At 44.1% G+C, this 20357-nt stretch overlaps 4 protein-coding genes across 7 annotated transcripts in view; 3 read left to right on the top strand and 1 right to left on the bottom strand.

Annotated features, from left to right (window-relative positions):
* The window catches only part of me2 (malic enzyme 2, NAD(+)-dependent, mitochondrial), a 31986-nt gene extending 25805 nt beyond the window's left edge, over nucleotides 1–6181 (top strand). The window contains exons 6-15 of the mRNA XM_046348105.1: nucleotides 405–566; nucleotides 883–1096; nucleotides 1403–1500; nucleotides 1690–1803; nucleotides 1995–2106; nucleotides 2235–2377; nucleotides 2576–2678; nucleotides 2868–2938; nucleotides 3128–3226; nucleotides 3843–6181. Coding sequence (XP_046204061.1) covers nucleotides 405–566; nucleotides 883–1096; nucleotides 1403–1500; nucleotides 1690–1803; nucleotides 1995–2106; nucleotides 2235–2377; nucleotides 2576–2678; nucleotides 2868–2938; nucleotides 3128–3226; nucleotides 3843–4001 — 1275 coding nt within the window. The 3' untranslated portion in view covers nucleotides 4002–6181. The remainder of the gene's footprint in view (nucleotides 1–404; nucleotides 567–882; nucleotides 1097–1402; nucleotides 1501–1689; nucleotides 1804–1994; nucleotides 2107–2234; nucleotides 2378–2575; nucleotides 2679–2867; nucleotides 2939–3127; nucleotides 3227–3842) is intronic.
* A 213-nt stretch (nucleotides 6182–6394) lies between these two features.
* aptx (aprataxin) lies at nucleotides 6395–8154 on the bottom strand. Its single transcript, XM_046348119.1, has one exon. It carries the CDS (start codon nucleotides 7789–7791, stop codon nucleotides 6745–6747), a length of 1047 nt encoding a protein of 348 aa, XP_046204075.1. The 5' UTR covers nucleotides 7792–8154; the 3' UTR covers nucleotides 6395–6744.
* On the top strand, nucleotides 7861–10786 carry elac1 (elaC ribonuclease Z 1). 4 transcript variants are annotated; one of them, XM_046348115.1, is made up of 4 exons: nucleotides 7861–8008; nucleotides 8552–8721; nucleotides 9088–9564; nucleotides 10153–10786. In XM_046348115.1, exons 1-4 carry the CDS (start codon nucleotides 7920–7922, stop codon nucleotides 10629–10631), a joined length of 1215 nt encoding a protein of 404 aa, XP_046204071.1. In that variant the 5' UTR covers nucleotides 7861–7919; the 3' UTR covers nucleotides 10632–10786. The 4 variants fall into 4 exon arrangements, with proteins under 4 accessions (XP_046204071.1, XP_046204074.1, XP_046204072.1 ...); XM_046348118.1 differs by having other exon boundaries at nucleotides 7878–8008; nucleotides 8596–8721; XM_046348117.1 differs by lacking the exon at nucleotides 7861–8008 and adding an exon at nucleotides 8042–8505 and having other exon boundaries at nucleotides 8596–8721.
* Nucleotides 10787–11463: 677 nt separating this feature from the next.
* smad4 (SMAD family member 4) lies at nucleotides 11464–19146 on the top strand. The gene is made up of 11 exons (XM_046348114.1): nucleotides 11464–11933; nucleotides 12569–13022; nucleotides 13363–13537; nucleotides 13629–13658; nucleotides 14594–14815; nucleotides 15705–15812; nucleotides 15943–15993; nucleotides 16206–16389; nucleotides 16491–16659; nucleotides 16799–16937; nucleotides 17263–19146. Exons 2-11 carry the CDS (start codon nucleotides 12783–12785, stop codon nucleotides 17472–17474), a joined length of 1530 nt encoding a protein of 509 aa, XP_046204070.1. The 5' UTR covers nucleotides 11464–11933; nucleotides 12569–12782; the 3' UTR covers nucleotides 17475–19146.
* Nucleotides 19147–20357: the final 1211 nt, after the last annotated feature.

The following is a 20357-nucleotide window of genomic DNA, read 5'->3' on the forward strand; positions in this document are numbered from 1 at the left end:
CCCTCCCTCACTCTCTGACAGTCCCCCCCCTCTCTGACAGTCCCCCCTCTCTCTGACAGCCCCCCCCCCTCACTCTCTGACAGCCCCTCCCTCCCTCACTCTCTGACAGCCCCCCCTCCCTCACTCTCTGACAGCCCCCCCTCCCTCACTCTCTGACAGCCCCTCCCTCCCTCACTCTCTGACAGCCCCTCCCCCCCTCGCTCTCTGACAGCCCCCCTCGCTCTCTGACAGCCCCCTCGCTCTCTGACAGCCCCTCCCTCAAGGTAAACATCGACAGCCACCCCCTCGCTCTCTGACAGCCCCTCGCGGTGTGGCATTCATTAGGGGAAGTTCAGGTAGTCCCACCCCTGTCTGTTTCTGCTTCGTTTGTTGCTTAATGAATAGAACCCCTACCTGTTGTCCAGGCGGTCGTGGTGACAGATGGAGAGCGTATCCTGGGCTTGGGGGACCTGGGGGTGTTTGGGATGGGCATCCCTGTGGGGAAACTGTGCCTGTACACCGCCTGCGCTGGTATCAGGCCTGAGAGGTGCCTTCCTGTGGTCATCGACGTGGGAACTGACAACGAGGCAAGTTTTAAAAACAAATCAAATCAAGCTTTATTGAAGTGCGCATCAAAATGAAAACATCTCAGTACAATTAGTTAGTGCTTCTACACCTGCATTGCTTGCTGTTTGGGGTTTTAGGCTGGGTTTCTGTACAGCACTTTGAGATATCAGCTGATGTACGAAGGGCTATATAAATACATTTCATTTGATTTGACAACAAATATGAACTAAGGAGCTCCCAATATGCAAATTGGTTGTCATGTTATATATACAAAAGGTTGTTGGCTATCTTATGTACTGTACTGTATCATATCTATAACCAGTCTCCTTATTCCAGACCCTTCTGAAGGACCCATTCTACATGGGTTTGTACCAGAAGCGGGATCGTTCCCAGCTCTACGATGACCTGATCGATGAGTTTATGGAGGCTGTGGTGGACAAGTACGGCCAGGACACCCTGATCCAGTTTGAAGACTTTGGGAATCACAATGCATTCCGCTTGATGAGGAAATACCGGGAGAAGTACTGCACCTTTAACGATGACATCCAAGGTCTGTATTCACACCATATAAATATAGTATGCCAAATGGAGTGTGTTGTAGTGAGTATGTACAGCTAGATGAATAACAGACCTGGGTTCAAGTACTATTTGAAATAATTTAAAATACTTTACTATGTGATTGATTGAGCCTGGCGCAGTGTAACAAATATAATATTCTCACGAATGCAAACCCCGCCCATCTGGCACTCCAGGCAGACTAGAGCAAATGCTACAAGTATTTGAAAGAGTTCAAGTAGTATTTGAACCCAGGTCTGGTGAATAGCTGTGCATTTACAGCGTGTGTTGTGGTGTTCAGGAACTGCAGCGGTTGCCCTGGCAGGGCTGTTGGCAGCTCAGAGGGCCATTGGAAAACCCATCACTGAACATAGGATTCTGTTCTGCGGAGCAGGGGAGGTAGGCCATTCTCCTACTTGTATTACCAGATTTCAGTGTCTGCGTACAGCAATATCGTTACCTGACATAATGTAGTAGGTAGTAAATTTATGTACCAAATGGTTAACACTGTGCTCACTATATCATAATAAGAAGTGTCGTTTTTTTTTGGTCAGCTGAATAATAAATAATTGTGTGTTGTTTCTTCAGGCAGCCCTGGGTATCGCCAACCTGATTACCATGTCGATGGTGGAGAAGGGTTTAACCCAGGACGAAGCCAGGAAAAAGATCTGGATGTTTGACAAGGACGGTCTACTGGTCAAGGTTGTGGTCCAGTCCAAACACAGACACGTTGTCTTTCACTTCTCCTTTGTAACTGTCTGTGTGGCGGAACTGAAACGCTTTGTATGGACTAACATTAGAGCCAACAGAAATGGAATCTGAATTCGGTCATTTTGAATTTGTATCAAGAAATGTAATTTAAATTCAGTGTTTTTTCCTGTGACTTGCTGTAGGGCCGATCGCAGGAGACAGATAGCAACCAGGAGGCTTTTGTGCATGAAAGTCCCGGAAATGTGCAGAGTTTCTTAGATGCAGTCAACGTCATCCAACCAACAGCCATTATCGGTAAGATCCAAATTCTCCATTCTCATCTTTATAATAGTAAAACTACATTGTATAATTAAAATCAGTGTAACTCTTGTTGTCCGTGCTTTATGAAACCATGGTAACCCTAACTTGTTGCCTGTGCGCAGGTGTGTCCGGGGCTGGACGCCTCTTTACCCACGACGTCCTCAAAAAGATGGGCACCCTAAATAAACAACCAATTATATTTGCCTTGAGCAACCCCACCACCAAGGCAGAGTGCACGGCTGAAGATGCCTATACCCTCACAGATGTACGTATCGATTCACCCATGTTGTCCTAAATGACTCCCTGTTCCCTACATAATGCACTACAGACGTACTGCACTATGTAGGGAATCAAGCATCATTTGGAACGCAGGCCTCCTCATGTTTTGTTAGTGTGTAGGCCCAGACCCGCACACTGACCCACAGTCACCATGGCTTCTCTCTGTATGTGGTTTGATATTCAGGGCCGATGCCTGTTTGCCAGTGGAAGTCCGTTTGGCACGGTGACTCTGGCTGATGGACGTGTTTTCACACCTGGACAAGGGAACAATGCTTACATATTCCCAGGTTAGAATCATTAGATTATCACGTTTTCTCGTCTGTATTTACAAAGAAAATCTCAGTGAGCCTTCTCTCGTCAAAACAGCCATGGGGAAAGTGGATACGCATAGGTGCGCCACATAAGTGCATTGTGAGACTTGTGTCAACTGTTGAAAAAGGGGTAAAGTGCAGTGTGTCTGCTTTGTCTGGCTGCAGGTGTAGCCCTGGCTGTGATCCTCAGTGGCGTGAGACACATCAGTGACACGGTCTTCCTAGAGGCTGCCAAGGTCAGAAATAAAGCTGCGTTTCACTCGTTCAGAGCTCTCGACCTGTCTCTCTCCGTTCAGCTTCCCTGTGTTTACACACTATTTGACAAAAAAGACAGGCGCTTAAAGAGATATTTTACACATTTTAGTATTTTGTTTACAGAGAAAATTGTTATGCAAATTATATGCAAATGATTGTTTTTTTGTCAGACCCTGGCAGACCAGTTGACTGATGAGGAGCTGGCGGAGGGGAGGCTGTACCCACCACTGTCCAACATCCGAGAGGTCTCTCTCCAGATGGCAGCCAAGGTCAGGATCAGACACTCTACATCTCGCTTCTTGTCTGTCAAATAAATTGAGGGAGATCAATTCATAATTTGAAAAAGCATTCTACAAAATGAGCAAGGTAAAAGTCCTTTGATTATGATGAAATCGGTGGCTTCGTCATAAACACGAAATATACTGAGGATGATGTAAAGAGTACCGTCCTGCCTTTGGTCTGATAGTGTCAGAGGGCACATTTGAGAAGATAATGAAGTAAAATATGTGCCTCCATTATCTGCTCAATAACTCAATCCGCCTTTGCACTCCTAAACAACGCTCATTTTTTAAAATTTCGGCAAAGGGTAAAGACTACAAAACTTTGTCCACAACAAATTCTAGTTTTGGGAACAGAATATTGTACTGAGATCAGATATGTTATTAATGAGAATATTTGCATAATGTCGGCCAAAATATATCTCGTTCAATCTTCTCCCACTGCCAACCACTGGGTCTTCCTCTCACCACCATATTTGGTAGTGAGTGGAAACACCAAGCGGATGCTTCACATTTATAAGTCCAGTGAAATATCTGAGTCATTGTTCTTTCTGTGGCAAAGATGTGCCTTTAAATGTACTCTGCATCTCACTGTCGCCCCCTGCAGGTGGTCCGGTTTGTGTACGCCAACAACATGGCCTTCCGGTACCCAGAGCCCAAGGACAAGGACACCTTTGTCAGGTCAACTGTATGGGACATCAACTACGACTCATTTCTCCCTGACATCTATGAGTGGAAAGGGATGAACCCAGCACCTGATCATTAGAGAGTTTTGGGTGTGGAAAGGGGGCAACAAATCACGGTAGGATAGGTGGGCGGGCATTAAAGAGGGAATGGTAAAACTGGGAGGTGGGGAGGACAGTGATATGAGGTTAGTTGTTTAATCCTAGGGCAGATATTTGACTGATTTGTTTGTCAAAATCAATTGGCGGGCCAGAAAAATGTATATCCAGTTTTTGTCATTCATGAGTGGCCTGGAGTTTTTTTTCTTTTTTTCTACCCAAATAACCCCCCCAGATATGTTTAACACGGGCCCTGATTTTCCTTGTTCAGTTTCCACAAGAAAACGCTCCAGAAGTGGGGTTATTGTTAGTCAACATGCTGCTAGTTAAACAGAAGGATTCCAACATATAATATCACTCCAAGCTCTAAAGACCTTGCTTGAATTAGTTCATGAAACAGTTATGCAAAAAAATATAAGTAAAATAAGTAAAACTCAGTAATAGTTTAAAGGCTTTTTTTTTGTTTATTTTTTGTTGTTGTTGTCCATATCCCCATAAGAAATAATAGACAGTGTATGTATATTGTGTTATTGACATTCTAGTCATTTAGCTAGGGTTGGGGTCAATTCTGTTTTTAATTCCAGACCATTCAGGAAGTGCACTGAAATTCCAATTCTCTTGAATGCTTTTCAATGAGGAACATTTTGAATTGGAATTTGGTCTGCTAAATTCAGGGTTGGGGTCAATAAGGAAAGTAAACGTTCTTATTCAGAGGGACTTAGACTGTAATTATGCACTTGTTAGACAGTTGACAGAGCCTGGATGTTTTGTAGAGAGTGTGTTCACATGTGGGTGTGAAATGTCTCCTAGCTCTGATGATATTTAACTTGAAGATGGACGGTGACAGTTATGAAGTAGATCGATTTGTTTGTGTCATGAATCCTGGGGTGTAATTCATTAGTCGGATTCCTTTGTAAAAAGTTTTGTCTATTGCAAAACGTTTTGCAATGGAAAAGGTTCAGTCCAAACTGAAAACATTTTGCAACGAAAATTTGTTTCCATTGGACAAATGTTCAGTTTGCTTGGTTTACTTCTGTTTGGTTCCTAGAGTAAACGGTTTCCATTGCAAAACATTTAGCAAAAGACCAATGTATATACCCAAGATAATATCACCACGAGTTTCTCCCAGACTAAAGACCAGGCATAGGGAACCAGCCATATTCCATGGCCATTCACATATCAGGGGATAGGGCTAATTTTCAGTGTAGAGAGAAGAATGCTGCAATAAGCACCATATCCAAATAGACATGACCAATGTTAAGATAAGCTCCATTGTCAGAAAACATAAATACATTACATGAACTATAATGCTCTTCACAGTCAGTTTTGTATAGGCAGCATATGGTTTACAAGCATACATTTTATTTTATTACTGGTTTTATGTTTTAGCCACATCTTATATATAGAACTGTTCATTCACTTTTTGAGAAAATGGAAATAAGTAAAAAAGATTAGCTGGATAGAAAACCAGCTTAAGGCAGCTGAAGTTAAGATACACAGGTCCTAGATTTGTGAGACCGTTTAGTTAAGGATGGTAGACTGGCTTTTTAAAATCCATCTGCATAGGTCAGAGACATGACTCCCATTTTATACACACCTCACTTCTCACCGCAGACGTAGCCAAAGAACAATGAATTGTATAGGAACACAATAGTTGAAGAAAAAATATATTAAAATCGGCGTATTATTTTTTATGCATATCCAACGGGCTAATTATATCTATTGTACTGTTTTACAGTTCTCTTGTTGTAGTTGATCAAACTAGTTTGATGAGATGTCATTCACAAGTGTACTATGTTCCACCCTTGAATTTAGATTGGACCATTAAATGACTGTCGGTCTCATTCAATGATTATGTTGGCCCATAAGCCTGTCCAAGCCTGAAACGTTGGTCTCCCATTCAGAGAATTGCTGTGCTGTATTCTTGTCTTGTTTTCTTTTCATTCATTTACTTTTAAGTGCCCTGGTAAAAATGTATGGTTGAATCCCTGATGGTCCTTCCTCTTCCAATGTCTTTGATGTGTGCATACATGTATGTGTTTCTGGAGTTTATTTTTGTTACGCAGAATGTCCTTAGTGAATGAACGCACAGTGGCAAAAGCACCCCTGGAGACCCCTATGTGTGCTGTTACATGTGCAGAATTAAAATGAGTTTTACACTTGCTGTTGCACCCTCCCTTTGTCCTTTTTGAACGATTTATTATTCTGTGTATCTATTGAACAACATCTCCAAATGGATTTAATTCCAAGCAAGTCTACATTATGACCCTCTGATCATCAACACCAATATTGGATCCCAGATAGAATCATTGGATCCCAAAACATTAATAGGATCTAATAGGATTTTCACATATGATTAAAGACAGTATATACATAACACATTTTCTGTGCCACTGAGGCCAAAGTTAAGATTTTATTTTTTGTCAAACTTTTGCAACTATAACAAAACTATAAACAAATGTTCCCCAAGCTTTATATTCAGACATGCACTCGAGACTTATTTGTACAAAAAAAAAAACATACTTGCTGCACACTATTTAAACAGGTTTGTGAGCTGTATTAAAGTAAATGACAATTGGTTGTGAACAGACTTATGTCCATTATGAGCATTTGCAGCAATAAAATTGACAGTGTGGTTCCATAGACATTTTTTTTCTTCTACAATTGCCTCACGAGCATCATAACCCCCAACGTATTTTTTTTTTCATTTTTCTTCTGTATATGGTTTCACAATCTACCATAGGGGTGAGATTTCAGGTGCTCCTTAAGTTGTGGTATGGTGGACAGCGCCATGCCACACACGTGACAGCAGAGAGGTAGTTTCAACAAGTCATTTGTCCCTTCTTTTACAGTGACCTTCCCATCCTTTTCCAGCATCTGGATGACTTCTTGAGATTCTATGAAATAGTCGGTTGTGAATGAATTCCAGTGTTTCTTGTTCTTTAAACAAGGGGAGTCAAAGTCCTGGCTGATCACGTGTAGATGGACATGGCTCATGCTGGGGATGGCGTGGTAGCCCTGGCGGAAGTGTAACAGGCCAGCATCGGGGCACTGCTGTTGTACAATCCTGTCTGCTACCTGGTTCATGTGCCTCAACAGATCACAGTGCCCCCTGTGCAGTGTCTTCAGACTGGGGATGGACTCCCAGGGCAGGACCAGCCAGTGGTAGTGAGCCTTGGGGTACTTGTCCATGATAACAACTACTCTGTCATCCTTGTAGACCTGCATTTTGGGGTCTTGCATTGAGGCTTTCAATCCTTGGCTCCAATATCCTAATGTTTCTGTTTTGTCTGTTGTTTGAGGTTCAGGCTGTGTGTTAGTGGAGGTGGACCCTCCATGCTTGCACTGAGTGGAGTCCTCCGTTTTCCTTGGTACTTTATGCCCGGGGGGCTCTCTGTGAAACTCCCGCTCCTCTGAGGCAGGCCCACAGGGCCTCTTGGTGCCCACACTGGACTGAGAGTTGGATGGATCCTCTTTGAAGCACACAGTATAAGGGTACAGCTCATTGACCATGTGCAGCTGCTGGCCAGATCTCATCTCCACTTGGTTGCCTTTACCCACCACCTCAGAGTCCACACTAGTGGGGTTGACACCCAGTTGTTTTACACTGATATACCCTTTGTTGCAGTCAGCCTTGAGCTCAACTTGCTCCCTGGAACATTTTTTGTCTTTTATCGTTGTTTCTGGACTCCGACCCAAGACAACTGTCTGTAGGTGAGGTAGATGAATCGGTTTATGCCTTCCATTTTTGCTGATCAGCAAACAAATAGACATGATCCTCTTCCTAACGAATTACGATTTTCTTTAGTACAACAACAACTGCTTTCCTCTCTTCAGTCAATGCAAGGTGGGTCAGCGTCGCTAGTGTTTTGCGCCTGGTTTTGTTTCGAGCACGCACAAAGATGACGACTTCCTCTCTGGCAAGCACAAGCGGAGAAGAAGAGGCGAAGCGAGAGAGATATAACGACCCAAAATCTGTCTTTTCCAGCAGGTAACGGTGTGTCGAATTTGGTTAACAAAACATGGAATGGCTTATTTACTACATGTGGCGTAGTTTATCGAATAGAAGTGTCGTAATGATTAGGTTGTTACGACTATACTGAAATAAGTCGGACACGTGACATCCCGGCAACTTTGAGAAAAAAACATTTAATGTCGGAGCCTGGTCTTTACTAGTTACCACAGCCACAAAGTCATAGGCCCCCCCACCTATTTCTACAGTGTATCTTCTTAAAATGTGATTTTAAACGGAACTAAAAATGTGCTTTTTGGGTTGGTTTTCATCACAAAGTCTGAATGGCATTATATATATATATATACACACATTCAGGAAACATTCAGGAACCGTTGTGCCTGTTGTTCACACGCGTATCTGCTCTCTCATTGGCTAGAGTGGTCCCACCTGATTTTGCCCCCTCCCGACTGCCTTCCATTTTTTAAGACATTTTTCATTGTACCATATCTGGACAATATAATGGACAATATATGGTAATGCTACTGCTGTTTTAATGTTCGTTTAATGACATTTAAATAGTTTGTTTTTCAACATGACCATGGACCTAACTTTTCTGGGGACAGGGTCGGCATATCCTTCCCCCCATCGTGGCGCTTCTGCCCTCGTACTCAGAACAGAAGGGGAGTGTTGGCTGTTTGACTGCGGAGAAGGGACGCAAACTCAACTGATGAAGAGTCAATTGAAGGCTAGTGAGTAGTTCACTTTTCTTTAGTCGTTGCTAGCTAGTTAGCATTAGCAATGTCAAACGGGTTGTTCTGGCCATACAATTCACGGTTTATTCCATGTATAACTGTTTACAGAATTATTTAAAAAAAACACTAGATCGCCAACTTATTTTTTCACTATTAACAAAAACATTATTTGCTACTTTCCCACCGTCTTTGCTATCACGTCATTGATGAATGGTTACAAACTTTACAGCCTGTAACCTTTGACGATGACAGAGTTAGAAATGCATGTATGTTTTGACAGTGGTCTCAACAACAACACTGCCTTAATTAAATGAGGATGTGTTCAGATTGATCAACTCATATTTATTTATGTTTTTCTTACAGGCAGAATCACCAAAGTGTTCATCTCTCACCTGCATGGTGATCACCTCTTTGGTCTACCAGGGCTACTGTGCACTGTGAGCCTAAACCTCAACCCCTGTCCCACCCAGCCTCCAACATGTGTGGATATCTATGGTCCCCAGGGTCTCAGGCAGTTCCTGAGGGTGGCATTAGAGCTCACCAGCTCCCAGCTTCTCTTCCCCTATTCAGTACATGAGCTAGAGCCCACCACTGACCAGTGTCCTACAGAGGGTCAACTAAGCCCTGAAGTCACAGCAGATTCTGGGCGTCTCCATCCCCAAGAACGCGCCGGCCGAACAATCTCCCTGGATGTCAACAGTGACTGCTATGTTATACTGGAGGAGAAGCATTTTGTTGTGAAGGCGTTCCGTTTGTTCCATCGGGTACCCTCCTTCGGGTTCTCTGTTCAAGAACATGATTGGCCAGGGCGTTTGAACACAGAACTACTGAAGGATCTTGGTAATCACAATATATACCTGGCATAATAATCTATATGTTTATCTCTGGGATTCGTCTTGATTATTCCATTTGTTTTATATAGGCAAGCCACTGTTATGTCATTAAACAAAAGCTATCTTTTGACATACTGAATTGAGAGTACTCCATTTTAAAATAACTTACATTTCTAACTTTGGTTTTTGCAGGTGCGTGAGAATAATTCGATGCCATCTAATAAGAAAATGAAAAACTTGCACACTGCTCTTGCCAGTGTGTGAAGGCTGAGAGGCAGATAAAACATGTAAGCTTAATGAACTAAAGTGATATTGGCAATATTTTATTTTATTTATTTTACTAGGCAAGTCAGTTAAGAACAAATTCTTATTTTCAATGATGGCCTAGGAACAGTGGGTTAACTGCCTGTTCAGGGGCAGAATGACAGATTTGTACCTTGTCAGCTCGGGGGTTTGAATTTGCAACCTTTTGGTTACTAGTCCACCACTCTAACCACTAGGCTACCCTGCCGCCCACTCAATAGCAGTTTGCAAGTTTCTATTTTAAGGTCATTCAATTTTGAAATAAATGAAAAACCTTTTGTCCATCTCTCAGGTTTGAAGCCTGGACCACTCTATGGACGACTGAAAGCTGGTGAGTCAGTGACATTGGAAAATGGACAAGTGGTGAAGCCCAGTGAGGTGCTGGAGGAAGCCATTCCGGGGAGAAAAGTTTGTGTTTTAGGGGATTGCAGCTCGTTATTGGGGGAGGGACCCCTGAGGGCCTGTCACAGAGCTGACATCCTGGTCCATGAGGCCACCCTGTCAGATGAGCATCGGGAGAAGGCAGTGGACCATGGGCACAGCACACCTAGTATGGCAGCTGCAGTGGCACAGGCCTGTTGTGCACGTATGCTGGTGCTCTACCATTTCAGTCAGAGGTATAAGCCGGCCGGCCAGCACAAAGAGGGTGATGAGGATGATGTCTTGGAGCTCAGGAGACAAGCTGAGGAGGCTTTGCAGGGCACAGGCATAGAGGTGACCCTGGCGGAGGACTTTCTCATGATACCCATACCCCTCATAAGGCTTCACTGAGGCCTTACACTTGGTAGTTATGATAAATAATATATAATGATAAATACTGTAAACAAAAGCCAGAGTGAGCAGGTTGTGAATTAAGCATTGAATGAATGACTTGGTGTCTGGGAAATATTTAGTAAATTGTCTGAATAAAAAAAGTATTGACAGTTTCTCCTTATTTTACTCGGTGATAGGGTTTTACTCGATGATAGGGTTCAAGGCAATCTCCATTTTGAAGTTGTCAATTTTCTTCTTCATGATTGGCAGATACCTCCTGATGACCAGGTTGGACATGACTCCAACATGGTCAACTGGAGGGCTTAGCCAATAAATTTGAAAGTCCCACCCAGTTCACTACATTAAAACGGTGTAAGCTCTCAATGGCACAGTCCATGCCGAAATGGTATTTTGGCCGCAAGAGGCCTCTCACTCTGTGGTTCACACAACAGAATTGCACGTATTCAATTTTACAAGATTATTGAAATCAACCTAGCGAGAATGGTACATGCACAATGAAAATGATAAATACATGTAATTTGAGTCTTCACAATATTCAGAAACGAACTGCTTTACTAGCTTTAAAACAGGCTAGTTTCTCTTGGTGGGTTTGAATCTCTGCTACTACCAACTGTTGCCCATGCGCAAAACGCCATGTTGGAAGAAATTGAATTGAAATCGTCAGAGGGCCAACTCGACGGAAAGTCTGTTTCCCTCCCTTTTTCCATTTTTCACCCACAAAACAAGGCGTTTTTATATGTAGGTCGATAAGAGTCGAATTTGGTCAACAAAAACATGAATGGTTATTTGCTACGTGAGGTTTATTTGATCGAATATAAGTTTTGTAATGCTTAAGTTACGAGTAATACTGATATAAGTACGACACGTGACATTCCGGCAATTTGAGAAAAAACCCCAACTATATTCGGAGTTGTCTATAATGCATTCTCTATTGAATAGAGGCAATTGACGTCAGCAACCCTCGTCGAATATTTAAATAATAAGATTACAATAATGAGATAATCCACCAATCAGAAGAAAGGATAGGCGGGAGCGACACAATCCCGCGGTACCGTTTTGTGGACAACGAGTTCCATTGTTAGGGCGGAGAGACGTGCATCTTGTCAGAATATCCATGATCTTTGGAAGCGCTGATACAAAGCCGTGATTTGTAATCCAACGTTTATTTTGATATTCGAATGATTTCCCTATGTTATTTTAAATGATCAAAGAAACATTTAGGATAAACGAAGAAGTACGGTTGATCAGTACAGTTGTAGCGCAAATGCAAGAACGGAATATCCCGTCCCCGTATGCAGGGTATGTTTGTGGATGGGGACGGGTGGCTAATGCTACTTCGGTTAGCAGTGAAACTCGCGAGTAAGCTTACCAAATAGCCTAATCGGTGGCTTCGACCTGCTTTTGATCGTTATCAAACGAAATGACAGTGGATAGTTCGCTAGATGGTGTTATCAAGGCCATATTTAAAACACTCGGACTGAGAATGGCTGCTCATTTTATATGTTGTTGACATGTTTTGAGAAGCTAGCTAACGTTAGCACGTTAACGTTAGCTAACTGGTTGTCCTGCTATGCAGCTGGCTAGCGATAGCCGCACTTTCCAACCACTATATATATATGTTTTTATGTCTAAAACAGTGCGCTTTATTATTGTGCATTGGGTTATCTTAGCTAGCTACAGTTCGCTTAAATATTTAGCTAACGAACGGTAACTAGCTATTTTGTTATTACTCAGGTCACTGTTGTGCAACGTAGTTAGCTGTAATGTTTATTGCCCGATGGGATAATGCTAGTTGTAACTTTGTTGCACATGCTGTCCTGTAGCAGCGTGTTATGTCAATTTTACTTATCATGATGGATGTAGCTAGTTAATAAACATCTTACTTATGTAAGATATTGGTAAAGTACCATAATAACCACTATTCTCTCTTTCAGAACCCTCAATTCTCGAAGCAGTGTGACAATCATTTAATTTTGTATTGGGATGCCTTGGTGGACTTCAACTTGGGCAATTGGACTGGAGGGAACACCCTCTCATAGCTTAATCTTTTTGCGCCATACAGTAAGAAACAACAACATTTTATAGTTGGGACAAAGTATTTATTCCCTACAGAACGATACGGAGCGGCCTACACTAGTGGTTCTCAGGATGTCTATCACCAACACGCCTTCGAGTAATGATGCTTGCCTGAGCATTGTACACAGCTTGATGTGTCACAGGCAAGGGGGAGAGAGCGAGACCTTTGCCAAGCGGGCAATAGAAAGCCTGGTGAAAAAGCTGAAGGAGAAGAAGGATGAACTGGACTCCCTAATCACAGCCATCACCACCAATGGAGCTCATCCCAGCAAGTGTGTCACCATTGGGCGGACTCTAGACGGCCGTTTGCAGGTAGGGACTACACCAATGTCTGGGGGGGGGGGGATTTTCCCTAGGTACGTATCTTGGGTCAGATTCTCCTCCCCTAATTATAACCTTAATCATTAGTGGTGAAAAATACTAAACTGACCTAAGAAAAGTGTCTAGGGGCAACTTCCCCATACACCATTGTCGAGGGATCTGCTATAAGTAGCCGTGTGTGTGTTAATATATATTTTAAAGTGAGAGCGTTGTGAGTGAGGATCATGCAAAGATGAGCATAAGGGCATGAGACCTATTATCACCTCTGGGTGAAGAACATTTTCTTTGAGTTAAATCAACGGGTTTGATCCTGTAATATTCTTCGTCCCAGGTGGCAGGGCGGAAAGGGTTTCCCCACGTGATCTACACTCGGTTGTGGAGATGGCCCGATCTGCATAAAAATGAACTGAAACACGTGAAATATTGCCAGTTTGCGTTTGACCTGAAGTGTGACAGCGTTTGCGTGAACCCATACCACTATGACAGGGTGGTGTCTCCAGGTATTGGTGAGTGTACTGATGTCCCCGCCCTTTTGTTTGTGTTGACCTCCTGTGAGTGACAGTTTGAGCTTCTTATCATCGTTGTTTTATTTCACAGATCTATCAAGTTTGCAACTTACCAGCTCAGGTAAGTGACCTCCATTTTGATGGTTATGTACCTTGTGACAGCATTCTTTTTTTGTCAATAGCTAGGTTTCCATCCAATTGGCTACAGACTTTAATTCAAACATTAAAAAATCTGCATAAAAACATTATGCGCATTTTCCCATCAGAGATGTTTCCAGCAAATGGACTTGTTCCAAATAAAAGACTGAGCGTGAGGATGTGGGCGCCCATCACCTTTTGTGGTTTTATTCCCATGTACCGACTAGAAAATACAAGTTAAATGGGTTTTCATCGCATTTTCAACTCTACTGATGGTTCTCACAAATGTTGCATTTTATATAGTGAGTGTGCCCACTCTGGCATTGGTATGTGCTCTCTAGCCAACAGCGTGCAGATATCTGTGCTTTGTTGGCTAGAGTGCATGCATAGCCTACATGATTAAATTATTATGGACAAAAAAGCAATACTTTTTTTTGTCAAACGGCAGCCAGGCATCGATGATCATGTCACTAGAATAAGACCCTCGATATTTATTGAACGGAGCATCAAGCTCATCTTTCACCACCCTGTGAAGTTCATCAACTTATATGATCTGTAGCCTAATAAACTGCATGCTTTCCCGACGAGTCGTAGTGGGAGGACCACACAACATGTGACATCGCCTGTTTACTTCGATATGATGGTTATTATATCAATATTTGCGCATACAAATGTTTCCACCGACATTTCACACACACTTCATTTTACTAACATAAAAATATACCACCTTGTCCAGCGTATTTTGTTTTGTCGACATTTGAAAAGTTTACCAAAAAATGTTCTGTCTCCATCAGGCCTTTCATGACATGTTTTTTATTTTTTTTATCCAACATGCAATCGCATAAAGAGATTGGATGGAAACTTTGTTGTCTGTTTTGTTTCTTGTTGACCTGTATCTTGTCTCTGTGCTGCTCTCAGCTCCAAGCCTGGGACTGATGGTTAAAGATGAATACGACTTTGATGGCCAGGCCCCACTGCCCACCATGGACGGGGGTCACTCCCTCCAGACCATTCAGCACCCCCCCTCGAGCCGAGGTGGGCCCCCCTCAGAGCCCTTCGGCACCCCTGGCCTGCTGTCCCCCTCTGACGCCAGCACCGCCTCCACCTCCGCCTTCCCCAGCATCTCTGTCGGATCAGGAAGTGAGGGCCTACTCCTCCACCCTATCCCCTCCCCCTTCCATTCCCGCTTCCACTATCTACTCCACCTTCCCAAGTTCATGGCTCTTGGTATCCTCCTCACCCAAATCATTAGAGGTCTTGCGTTATTCGTACCAGTAATAATCATAGTTTGTGTTTGTTTAGCTACAGCCTGTCTACACAGTTATGGTTGTGGCTGACTGACAGAACTTTTTCATTTGAGAGTCACATCACAGTAATATCAAACTCATCTATATACAGGGGGTACTGGTACAGAGTTGATATGGAGGCTATTTACAGGGGGTACCGGTACAGACTCAATGTGGAGGCTATATACAGGGGGTACCGGTACAGAGTTGATATGGAGGCTATTTACAGGGGGTACCGGTACAGACTCAATGTGGAGGCTATATACAGGGGGTACTGGTACAGAGTTAATGTGGAGGCTATATACAGGGGGTACCGGTACAGACTCAATGTGGAGGCTATATACAGGGGGTACCGGTACAGAGTCAATGTGGAGGCTAAATACAGGGGGTACCGGTACAGAGTCAATGTGGAGGCTATATCCAGGGGGTACTGGTACAGAGTTAATTATGGAGGCTATAAACAGGGGGTACCGGTACAGAGTTAATGTGGAGGCTATATACAGGGGGTACTGGTACAGAGTCGATGTGCGCGGGCACCGGTATTGAGGTAATATGTACATGCAGGTAGTTATTAAACTGACTGTGCACAGATAATAACGGGGGGGGGGGCAATGCAAATAGTCTTGGTAGCCATTTGACTAGATGTTCAGGAGTCACTGCTCATTTACTGTGTGTTTGGACAGTCCAAGTGTGGGGTTCTCCCTACAATTCTGATCTGTAGGCATCTACGTGTACCCTTACAGATGCCACCTCCACCTGGACTAGAAATAGCAGCTTCACACCAAACATGCCTCACCATCAGAATGGGCACCTGCAACACCACCCACCCATGCCTCCTCCAGGACATTACTGTGAGTCCATGCCACTCTCAGGATGAGTAGAACATGCATTTCATTCTTAGTACACATAATGCCAGCAACTTACTGATGTGGGTCAGGGTTGAAGGGATTAATCATTGATGCATTTATGTTACCCTCCCAGGGCCTGTGCACAACGAGCTTGGCTTCCAGCCACCCATATCCAACCATCCAGGTAAATAAAGCGTGACTCCTGGTTTTACCCGACAAGGTGTTCAGAGGGCTGTGTTGGTCTGGAGGGGAGAGGGGGCTGAGTTATGTCTGGGGGGGGCTGAGTTATGTCTGGAGGGGGGCTGCGTTTGGTCTGGAGGGGGACTGCGTTTGGTCTGGAGGGGGGACTGCGTTTGGTCTGGAGGGGAGAGTGGGACTGAGTTTGGTTTGTTGCAGCGCCAGACTACTGGTGTTCCATCGCCTACTTTGAGATGGACGTGCAGGTGGGCGAGACCTTCAAGGTGCCCTCCACTGGCCCCGTCGTGACGGTGGATGGCTATGTGGACCCGTCTGGCGGAGACCGCTTCTGCCTAGGCCAGCTGAGCAACGTGCACCGGACCGAGGCCATCGAAAGAGCCAGGTACGCCAGGCTCCTAACCACAACTGTGTTGCGGGGTGAATTGATGCCATTGACAGAGTATTTGGTCACCCCACTGATAACAGCTCTTCTCACTTCCCAAGGCTCCACATCGGTAAGGGGATCCAGTTGGAGGGTAAAGGTGAAGGGGACGTGTGGGTACGCTGCCTCAGCGACCACGCCGTGTTCGTGCAGAGCTATTACCTGGACCGGGAAGCCGGCCGCGCCCCTGGCGACGCCGTGCACAAGATCTACCCCAGCGCCTACATCAAGGCAGGTCTCATGGCCTCCGTCTGCTCAGCATGACCAATGTGTTTTTTATTTTTTTATTTTTTTAAATCCACCCCCTGGTGTCCAAGCTGTGAACTGCATGTAGCGGGTAGTAAATCAATTGGTTTTGTTCCCCTCCCAGGTGTTTGACCTGCGTCAGTGCCACAGGCAGATGCAGCAGCAGGCAGCGACAGCGCAGGCGGCAGCCGCGGCTCAGGCAGCCGCCGTGGCTGGGAACATCCCTGGGCCGGGCTCTGTGGGAGGCATCGCTCCTGCCATCAGTAAGCAGCACAACACTAACATACTGGCACAGACGCTATACTCTTCTCCTTTAGACTGGTACAACTCCACATTTACATTTAAGTCATTTAGCAGACGCAGAGCTGTAACCCCCAGAACAACACATTACTTGTAACACCACTCACACGCCACTTTTCTAATATCCCGTTCCAAAGTAATTTACCAATCGATTCAGCCAATTGTAGGTCAGTCATTGACGATGCATAGGAATCTGCACTTGCTCTGGAACTCTTCATCAGTGTGGATGTCGTTGAGCCTGAGTTGGGTTCCATTACATTGATACTTGAACTCCTACCTCCCACCCAGGCCTTTCAGCTGCTGCCGGCATCGGAGTGGACGACCTGAGGAGACTGTGCATCCTGCGCATGAGCTTCGTCAAGGGCTGGGGTCCCGACTATCCCCGGACGAGCATCAAGGAGACCCCGTGCTGGATTGAGATCCACCTACACCGGGCCCTCCAGCTACTGGACGAGGTGCTGCACACCATGCCAATCGGTGACCCCCAGCCCCTGGACTGAACCACCAGCCTGACCCCTCCACTGTGAGAATTCAGTATGACAGACCTTGGAATGAGGTGGTAGGTAGAACAGGAAAGACACCCCGGTTTACCGCTTGAAGGAAACAAAGACTTTTCTCTCTGTGGGTCGTTCCTCTTTCTCTTTGCCTTCGTAGTGTCCAGTGTGTCCAGATCAGGACAGTTCGGCTCTGATGATGGAACGGGTCACTCTCATCAATCGCCCTGGTGACCTCAGATTGGTCACTTTTACCAGTGATTCCATCTGGTTAACCTTGTATGGTTATCCAGAGCATAGTACTACTATGGTAAACTATACTCGGTTTCTTGCTCTATGTGAGAAGAGCAGGTAATGGTCTTTGCCACGTCGTTGCCAGACAAACAAGCATTTTAAGGCAATTTCCAGCAATACCATAACACATTTTTGGGGGGTTTCTTTTTGCATATTTTATGAAAGGAATAATTTAGTCCCTTTTTGTTTTCTTCCCTATCCTCTTGGTTATTGTCCTGTACTATGGGAGATACGTGGATTTATTGACTATATTTCAGACCAGATGGCAGGTCACTTAGACCCCTTCATTTACATTCACTATGTAAGGCATCTTAATACTGTTGAATTCATTTCTCCCTTATCTCATGTACATAAATTTAACTGTAGTTCTTTTGTTTTTAAATGCATGTGAATGTTTGCATGAATGGTGAAGTGATGGCCACAACGCCACAGGTTTTTGTGATGTCTTGATCTCAGGACAGCCTCGATAAGGAGGAATCAAGTATGCCATAGACCCCATCAAAGTGTTTGGCTTTAAAATCACATAAATCATCGTGTCATCAGGGTGAGGCTTCCCTCTGCCACAATGTTGGAGGCTCTTTTCTGTTGTGGTTCTGCACTAACTGGGTTCATGGGTGTTCGTGTGCTGTGAACAAAACCCCGTCATCTTGTTTCACCTCCCATGATCCCTCACTGCATGTCACTTTCCTACCATTTCTGGTTTTGCATATTGCTGCACACACACAATCCTCTTGATGCAATTTGTTATAGCTATGATAAGGAACTGCCTTTTTTATTTCCAATCTAGTTGCATCTCCTAATATGTAATACATTAGCTATCGATTTAGTTAAAATCAGGTGCCACTAAAATGTAGCTTGCGGTATCCCTAGAGATGAAAGTGAATTAGGATACACTTTTACTGTTGTTTCTCAGCTTTGCTGTTTTGAGAAGTTATTCTGGAGAACAATTAATAGATCATTAAGGAAACCTTCTAAATCTGCATTCTCAAATGTTCAAGTATCCATTTGAGATTTATGGGTTACTGTCTTGGATGTTTTGTTGTGATACATTGTCTTGTGTTTCCCTCCCTAAATGTTTCAATTTGCTTTTTGGATGGAAGTGTACTCAAGCTGTGGGAATCATGTTAAGGAATTAATTTGACACGTACTTTAGATGTATTCAACTGCTTGGATATAAACAACCTTAATTGGTTTATGAACAGTGATAGTTGTTGACGATGCCCAATATCTTACGTTGCATTCTTAGGTCAATACAATTTTTTTGTATGAATTGCAATTTTACCATAGGATCCTGGAGAAATGAGCTAAATGAGTTGCTGGTAATTGGACAAATAGTAGTTACATTTCTTTTGTGAACCTATTAAAAATGACCTGATACTCTGTGGATCTTTGTCTGATTATGACCCATTGAATAATATACACTGCTCAAAAAAATAAAAGGAACTAAAATAACACATCCTAGATCAGAATGAATGAAATATTCTTATTCAATACTTTTTTTCTTTACATAGTTGAATGTGCTGACAAAATCACACAAATTATCAATGGAAATCAAATTTATCAACCCATGGAGGTCTGGATTTGGAGTGACACTCAATTAAAGTGGAAAACCACACTACAGGCTGATTCAACTTTGATGTAATGTCCTTAAAACAAGTCAAAATGAGGCTCTGTAGTGTGTGTGTGGCCTCCACGTGCCTGTATGACCTCCCTACAACGCCTGGGCATGCTCCTGATGAGGTGGCGGATGGTCTCCTGAGGGATCTCCTCTCAGACCATGACTGACCCACCGCCAAACCGGTCATGCTGGAGGATGTTGCAGGAAGCAGAACGAATAAGACGGCCCAAAACAGTAACAGATCCTGCATGGGGTAGAATGAGAAGACGGCCCAAAACAGTAACAGATCCTGCATGGGGTAGAATGAGAAGACGGCCCAAGACAGTAACAGATCCTGCATGGGGTAGAATGAGAAGACGGCCCAAAACAGTAACAGATCCTGCATGGGGTAGAATGAGAAGATGGCCCAAAACAGTAACAGATCCTGCATGGGGTAGAATGAGAAGATGGCCCAAGACAGTAACAGATCCTGCATGGGGTAGAATGAGAAGACGGCCCAAAACAGTGAGATGGAGAGTTGTCTGGCCTATGCCAGTGTTTCCCAAACTCTGTCTGGGTGCACGTTTATTTTTCAAATAATCAACTGTATAGTGAAAACCAAAACTTGCACGCAGGCGGGGGGGGCTCAGGATCGAGTTTGAGAAGCCCCAAAGAGAGCACCTTGCACAAAAGCCTGCGTAGAAACTGACATCTAAAAGCACAGCAACGTCAGTGTCCCATCCACTTTATAAATACTCCTCATTGGGGTCTATTCCTCACAGCAGATTGATCAATGCCACCACATTTTCTAGTCCTAGACTGTGTGTCGTTGTGTAATTGGCTCCCAGAAGATGTAGAAAGAACAGGGAGCTGTCGTACCAGGCCAGTAGCTGCCACATGTCTGACCTATTTCCCGGTAGGCAAGGTCAGACAGACCTCCAGAGACTGCGGCAGGCAGATCAACTCCAGGGCCCGGCAGACGCTGTGCTAGGGAAGTA

This window comes from Oncorhynchus gorbuscha, linkage group LG04 (genome assembly GCF_021184085.1).
Source record: "Oncorhynchus gorbuscha isolate QuinsamMale2020 ecotype Even-year linkage group LG04, OgorEven_v1.0, whole genome shotgun sequence".
In the NCBI taxonomy this organism is placed as follows: domain Eukaryota; kingdom Metazoa; phylum Chordata; class Actinopteri; order Salmoniformes; family Salmonidae; genus Oncorhynchus; species Oncorhynchus gorbuscha.

Bases quoted from the DNA above. Each gene is read 5' to 3' on its own strand.
- aptx (XM_046348119.1), bottom strand. From the start codon at position 7,791: ATGTCTATTTGTTTGCTGATCAGCAAAAATGGAAGGCATAAACCGATT.
- elac1 (XM_046348115.1), top strand. From the start codon at position 7,920: ATGACGACTTCCTCTCTGGCAAGCACAAGCGGAGAAGAAGAGGCGAAG. The intron at 8,009-8,551 runs GTAACGGTGTGT...ACATTTAAATAG, and splicing joins AAATCTGTCTTTTCCAGCAG to TTTGTTTTTCAACATGACCA. The intron at 9,565-10,152 runs GTAATCACAATA...TCCATCTCTCAG, and splicing joins AGAACTACTGAAGGATCTTG to GTTTGAAGCCTGGACCACTC.
- smad4 (XM_046348114.1), top strand. From the start codon at position 12,783: ATGTCTATCACCAACACGCCTTCGAGTAATGATGCTTGCCTGAGCATT. The intron at 13,538-13,628 runs GTGAGTGTACTG...TTTATTTCACAG, and splicing joins GGTGGTGTCTCCAGGTATTG to ATCTATCAAGTTTGCAACTT. The intron at 16,390-16,490 runs GTACGCCAGGCT...TCACTTCCCAAG, and splicing joins GAGGCCATCGAAAGAGCCAG to GCTCCACATCGGTAAGGGGA.